This window comes from Hyaloscypha bicolor (assembly GCF_002865645.1).
Source record: "Hyaloscypha bicolor E unplaced genomic scaffold K444scaffold_86, whole genome shotgun sequence".
Taxonomy (NCBI): Eukaryota; Fungi; Ascomycota; class Leotiomycetes; order Helotiales; family Hyaloscyphaceae; genus Hyaloscypha; species Hyaloscypha bicolor.
Window position 1 is genome coordinate 517,572 of NW_020194588.1, and position 7,200 is coordinate 524,771.

Consider the following 7,200-nt stretch of genomic DNA (forward strand, 5'->3'; position numbering starts at 1 on the left):
TTGACCCTGATGGTATTTTTCACAAAGACTCAATTGAGCGAGACGTTCTAGTGACTTTACCGCCTTTGCAGGTGCTTTGGTCTCGAATTCGTCCAGTATGGAGCATATTTGAGAGAATTTCTTGTTTGGAATGTCCCACCGACATCGCTTTCCATATATGTTGTTTCCAACACAGGTCATGCTACTGCTGTCTCGACTGGTGATGTTGAGACTTCGATATGCATCCCATTGTATCGGCGCCATGGCACAATTGACAGGTCCGGAGAGGGGAAATGGTGGATAGCTAGTATGAATTTCGTTGCCTTCAGCAAGAGAAGATAGCTGAAGCAACCGTGAAATAAATCATTAGGAAGCAATCTTGGAAATCTTCCCCGTTATAACCAATAATCTGCAGACTTTGAAACGCTTTTCGGGGCGGTTCAAAGGGACGAGACAAGGCGGCCCGGCCACCAACTGTTGGGTTTTAGCCATTTCCAAAACCATCTACTCGGCGCGTATTGTGAGAGTGCAAGAAAACAGAAACGTCAAACAGTATGCATGAAATTTCATGAATGGAATAGCGGGAACATTATTCGATTAGAATTTCGGTCTGGCGGGACAAACCCGCTTTTTTGTGGTCGCAAACCCTGCTGACACCCTGGTGACCCTTCTGATCCCACCTACCCCTGATGTAGCAGAACAGTTTGAACCGAACTGTCGGTACCTCTTCGTACCTTCCACCAGTAGTAACCTGTGGAAGGTACGAACGGGTATTGGTTCAACAGCCAGCTGGCACGGACGAGATAGGGGTTATCGAACCGGCGAGAATGACAAGGCGTAGGATATCAGCCTACTTGAATAGTGCTTGTGCACGGCGATAATTAGTGTTTTATGGATACGAGTTCATAAGAGTGGGACTGGTATTCCTGCCATAACCCCTTATTTCCCCTTCCCAAGCTTAAGGCGTGCTTGCCGTGAGGTTCGCGGAGAAGAAAACAGCGCTATCAAGCTTACCACTGCACCAGCCATCGAACTTATGCAGTTCCATCCGGGTCTTCGCCACCTGCATTGGTACCGTCACCCATTCTGCCACACCAAAAAGCCCCTCTGTCGTGCTGGCATTGAAAAACTTCTCGCCACAAACTTCAACAAAACTGTTCTTTCCAAGGGTAGTATGTTTGCCGCAGGGCGTTTTTTTGGTTTCCAGGGCTGCAGCTAGTATGAGAAGGAATGCCAGTAATCCTAGAAAGGCGGTGTAGACTTTATACCAACAAGACGTGATACATGGGATTATCGTCGTTGTGGAGCGCCCGAGGATGATATACGCGCTGAGAATAGTGGCAGACGCGCAGAGAAAGACGGTGTAGAATAGATTGAGGCATAAAGCTGTAACTGTGAAGATTACACCGCTCCGAAGGGACGTGAAGCAAAGGCTTATTAGAGCGAAGCCAGCGAGTGGGAGTAGGAACAGAACGCGGACGAGGATGCCGCGCCAGTTTTGTGCAGCGTATTCGCTCTTAACCAATAAGGAGGGTGACGCATCCAGCAGGCCCATGGTCCTAAGCGTTTTCGGTTGTGTGAATGGACGGTCCTGAGATCGCCGAACATTGGAATCTCGATTTGATGCTGGGACTTGCGGGATCTTCACGTCAGTGTTGTAGTCAGCGTAAGAGTAGTCTTCAGTCAACCATATTGCGGCTGGCAATCTCAAAAGCCCGAGTAAGGCCAAGGGGAAAAATATAGAATCGATTGCCATTTCAACGCCCCAATTCAAGGGTTTGACCAATAAGCAATAGATAGCTTGTACACCCTGCAAGGTTATCGTGAGCGTCTTTGCTGAAGTCGCAGAAAAGAAACTGATCCGTGCGCGACTTGGTATTCTTGTCAAAAAGACTCGACTGCTGCGCATTATAGACTCCGATCCGTCCCAGCCTTTTGCTGTCCAGAAGAGGGCATTGCTTGCAGCCATATCCTCGGCATTCCACGATTTTGCACGAACACGTCTGTCAGTAATGACGAAGTATCGCCAGATGATCGAAGTCGGATTATAATGGGTAATTTGATCGTGCCACTGGGGCCGCTTATGCTCAAAATAGGTCGGGGTAGGTACACCGGCGACGATGTGCATGACCAGAGGAGCGAGACAAAGGGTTAGGAGAGCGATCCATTCCGAGAAATCGATGTTGTTTCGCGGTTGGAACGAGAAATCGACAGCGCGTCGAAGGATGGCACTGCCGGCCTTTTCGACATACGCTGTGAACTGGCTGCTTTTAGAGACAAATAAAAATATCGATATTGTCTTTCTCAATGAATCTTGGAATGTGGTACATACCATAGCTTTCAGACACTGTAAGTTTAAACTTGTGTGTAAGATGCATACAAAAGAGCCTCAAAGGGAGAGAGCCAGCTCAAATGCGGTACATCGATATATGAAGGTATACGAAGCCCGTGAGTAGAGGATATCTGGAGGACAAGACGGTGCAGCCAACGCTGAAATGGATTACAGAAAACGTACGGCCAAGAAAAGGGCGTCGTCAGCCGGGCAGTGCAGGTTTGTATGCCGCCTACGCTGGCTAGGCTGAAGCCACCCAGCAGCATCACGTGCGTCGCAATGCAGTCAATAGAAGAATCAGAATCGTCTATTGGCTGCACATTTGCACATTGATTTTCCACGGCTAAAGAAGCTTAGCGTGGATTTAGAAGCTGAATCAAATTTACTCTTAACGTTACGATTGTGGAGATGGGTCTGAAGCGTAGGTCGCGCGAGGGCGATGAAAGGCGCCAGCAGTATTTTGCCCGACGTGTTCGGATGGACTCTACTCAACAGCCACAACTGACATGTGGGCCAGCAAAGCGCCTAGCGCCACCATTTCACATCCGTCCAATTATCAGTTATTTCAGAATTATGTGTGATTTGAAATCTTGGAAGCTGCATAATTAATTCTTGATCGTTAAAAGTATCTAATAGTGTTAGCACTGATCGCTCGCTATCTCGCCATTGATTCCTTAGTGTTAAGCCCAGTATTCTTGTTCCGGCACGCAGGAGCGATTGCCATTGCCATGACTAACCCCCTTTTCATTGGCGAGACGCTAAGTGAAGCTTAAATGCACCTCCTTGCTTGTCGACGCTTGGCCCTCCAATTATGTAAGGCCGAGGAAACCCTCAAGCTTCCGTCAAGCTTCGTCAAAAGCTTCAAATTTCGCTGCCTCTTCGGCTGCCGACTCAGCCTCGATCGCTTGAGGAAGGAATCTCCGAGCCACCCCTGCAGCGACCCTGCACGAACCCCGCACCGCAACACGTGATATCGAAACTCAATCAAAAGCAGCTGGTGCAGCACAACGCCAAGACGAAATACGAAGTGGTTTTGCTGTGTTTTCTGCCGTGCTGCGCTGTGCCGTACCGTGTCCCTCGTAAAAGCGTACGTCACGCCACCTGTTCTGCTGACCGCCTTCCCAAAGGGCTCCCTTCTCCTGGCGACCGCGATTCCACGAACCATCTTCGTCGGGACCCTGCGCGGCCCAGCGCTGCTGATTCGCGCAGCCTTGGGTTTGCCTTGTTGCTTTTGTGAATCTCGAGCAGACCAGCAGACAGGGATGCCGCACATCGTGAGCACGCATTGGAGCGCCCGACGAACCCGACTTTTGCCTGTTTTTAACCAGAACGCAAACCAGCCAGCGTGCAGGTTTTCGACGGAAGCCCCAACCACCATGCTTTGCGCCGCACCAGCATCGTGCAACGACATGTCGTCGACCTCTTCATCGTCCTGACTGTTTGGCCGGAAAGCTCTGCAGTTTGCGGACGAATTGCGCTCGATCTTCACAGGAGCATCACCTTCGATGTGTTGACTGTGCTCGTAGAGTCAGCCCACACGTTCGTTTGTCGTACAAGCTCGATATTGACCCGGACACACACGACCACAACAACCGATGCGACAGTCGCAAAAATGGTGCAATTCAGGAAGAGTCTGGCCTTACTATGGCTGTGTACAATACAATGTACAACTGCCATTGATGTGGACTGGACGAGTCCCCGTATGCTCCAAATTCAACCCCACCCAGCCTCGGCCACAGCTGACAAAAGCATAGAATCGGTCAAAGACGCAGCCGCCACAATCGCAGCAGGAATGATGAGCTACTACGTCGGAAACCAGTACGGGCAAACGCCTGGGATCTTGCCAGGACCATACTACTGGTGGGAAGCAGGCGCAATGTGGGGAGCGATGGTCAACTACTGGCACTACACCGACGACACGAAGTGGAACGACTTGACGATGCAAGCTTTACAATGGCAGGTCGGACCACACAACGATTTCATGCCTCCCAATGCCTCGGCATCACTAGGGAATGATGATCAAGCATTCTGGGGCATGGCCGCGCTGCAAGCAGCAGAATACAAATTTCCCGACCCGGTATACCCACAACCTTCCTGGCTGTCCCTCGCGCAAGCGGTCTTCAACGAGCAGTCCGGGCGCTGGGACACGCAGCACTGCAACGGGGGGATTCGATGGCAGATCTACGAGATCACGGGCTGGAACTTGAAGAATTCTATATCGAATGGATGTTTCTTCAATATCGCGTCCAGACTGGCAAGATATACGAACGACGATATGTATGCGCAGTGGGCGGAGAAGGTCTGGGATTGGATGTGGCGGATCGGGCTAATTGATTCGAATTATAATGTTTTTGATAATACGGAGGCGGATCGGATGAATTGTACGACGATCGACCATACGCAGTGGAGCTATAATGCGGGGACGATGCTCATGGGAGCGAGTACTATGTGGAACTACGTCTGTGCACCCCTTTCTGCCTTCTCCCCCCACACACCTTCCCACTAACACGTCACAGACACAATCCGATCTCTGGAAAAACAGAACCAGTAACTTGCTAAGCACATTAGTCTTCGACTACTTCCACGACGGTATAATGAAAGACATCTGCGAGCAAAACAATGCCTGCAACGTCGACCAGCACTCCTTCAAAGCCTACCTCTCCCGCTGGCTTGCCGCAACAACCCAAATGGCACCCTTCACCTACTCCATCATCGCCCCTCTCCTTCTATCCTCTGCCAAAGCAGCAGCAGCCCAATGCACCGGGGCCCCAACCGGCAACGTCTGTGGTCTAAAATGGTACAACAACGGGACCTGGGACGGCACAGCTGGCGTTGGTCAACAGATGGCTGCGCTGGAGGTTGTGTTGGGGACCATGGTAGGCAAGGCAGTTCCGGCGGTTACAAATACGACGGGTGGCACGAGCCCGAGTAACCCGCACGCGGGGTATAACTCCTCCTCGATCCCGCCGGGGGAGACCGTAAGTCCGCCGACGAAAGCGGATAAAATCGGCGCGTGGTTCCTCACGGCAGTATTCTTGGTCGGCGCGTTGTATATGTGGTGGTTTATGAACACTAGTTCGCATGAGTGGCGGTCGCGGCCGACTGTTGGTGGGAAGCCGGGACGGCGAGGAAGGACCATATCCACAATCGATGCGCGACGTTCGGGCGGTACGGCCGTGGCTAGGGGGGTTGAGGCGAGTGCTGCGAATGGAGGAGCAAAGTACGGTGGCGCGGCGTCGAAGGAGTATGCAGCAGTCCTGCCGGTCCACGAACTAGGCAGCGCAAAAGGGGCTGCGGATAGAGGGTCGAAGAGGCGGTCAAATGTCCTCACTAAACCCGACCGCTCCTCCACTTTCTCGTCCACGGGCGTGTTTCCGAGTGATAGGAATGGCCATGCGAGGAGTGCGAGCTATGTGTCTGAGAAGGCGGCGAGGAACAGTCTGAGAGGCCTGCCACCGATACATGAGAGGGAGAAGGAGGAGAGGCGGCGGCGGCGGAGTAATGGGCTGCACGGAGACGATAAGGAGAGGAGGAGTCGGGGGCAGAGTTTTGGCGAGGAGAAAGAGAAAGCGAGCAGAGGGTCGCGATTCAAGGAAGAAGAGATGCCCAGTCGGCTGGACTAAAACGGGGAATCGCAGGGAAGAGGCGGGTATTACGAGACATGGATATGGTGTTATGAAATGACTGTTCGTGTCAGGCGTTTCGGGTATATATTGGTTGGCATTGGAATTGCATTTCTTGATGGATAACTCAAGAGGATTTTGGGAGACGAGATGAGAGGTGCGTGGCTGTGAATAGCGGGAAGGGGAGGGGAGCATAACTGGCTGCATTGTGGTGTGATAGGTACAACAATGAATTATATCTGCCAACAACCAGCTATCTTGTTGGGGTTCTCAACTACGAACCAGATCCCACCTTCACCTGCCTAAGCCGCCATAGCGCCATCATTCAGCTTTGGCCTCCTCAATATGCATATTCCCCCTTCCAACCCCCTTTTCCGCGATATCAGGAATAGTATTCCTGACCGCGGCCCAGTCACATTCAAACGCCGTTGCAATCTCCTCTAAACCACGCCCCTTCGTCTCGGGAAAGAACCCCCAAACAACACCAAACAGTTCAGCATCAAACACAACAACACAATATAGTACATCCATGATATGTTCTCGATGGCGATGGGACTCACGAACTGGCTGACGATGAGGCCGACGTGGGATGATAATGATCTTGATATCCTTAGCTAGAACTGTCGTCGATACAGGCGCCCTTTCCAGCCTCCTGTCGCATCTTCTCAAGCGGCTCCAGCTTCGGCGCAGGTGTTCAGAAAGTTCTAGCCGATCAAGTGGGCTTGGGGTGTGGGGTACCTGAACCGCCTATCTCGCAAAACCATCGTGATGAACTTGACGATGGTTAATCCCAGCCCAACGCCACTTATATGTGGCGCAGTATGAGAGATGGTCGGTTTGAACCTATTTGAAATAAATATTACTTATTATAATTGTTAAGGGCTCTAGATATATAATGATTCTTGTGCCTCGCTTAGCCTAGAACAGAAACATATACAGTATCTCCGGTGCACCTTTCAAGAATGTTTATTTACCAGGCAAATGCAGTCTATACGCATATTATTTAACACTTTAAAGTAAGCAAACGTGGCCATTCTAGTTATCTTCGAGCATATATTCCCCGAGCTTTTCTATATCGCAGACAATACTTTCGCACGAGCAATCCTACTTACCCTAATAAGTATTATAATGTCTTCCGTACCGAGCCCTATTGCCCCCTACTCGAGCTCCCATGCGACTACCGATGCTATCACTACTCCTTCGATCGGGAAGGCTGTGGCCGGCCCACCTCTCGTACGTATAATTCTCGAGTCATATAGTAAGGAG

General features: G+C 51.1%; 2 protein-coding genes across 2 annotated transcripts; one reads left to right on the forward strand and one right to left on the reverse strand.

Moving 5' to 3' along the window:
• Window positions 1–937: 937 nt before the first annotated feature.
• K444DRAFT_630178 (uncharacterized protein) lies at window positions 938–2,314 on the reverse strand (the record flags this gene model as incomplete). The annotated part of the gene is made up of 2 exons (XM_024883164.1): window positions 938–2,239; window positions 2,312–2,314. 2 exons carry the CDS (start codon window positions 2,312–2,314, stop codon window positions 938–940), a joined length of 1,305 nt encoding a protein of 434 aa, XP_024736290.1.
• A 1,609-nt stretch (window positions 2,315–3,923) lies between these two features.
• On the forward strand, window positions 3,924–5,934 carry K444DRAFT_530049 (glycoside hydrolase family 76 protein; the record flags this gene model as incomplete). Its single annotated transcript, XM_024874867.1, has 3 exons — window positions 3,924–4,011; window positions 4,066–4,769; window positions 4,828–5,934. The coding sequence occupies 3 exons, from the start codon at window positions 3,924–3,926 to the stop codon at window positions 5,932–5,934; spliced, it is 1,899 nt and encodes a 632-aa protein (XP_024736291.1).
• Window positions 5,935–7,200: the final 1,266 nt, after the last annotated feature.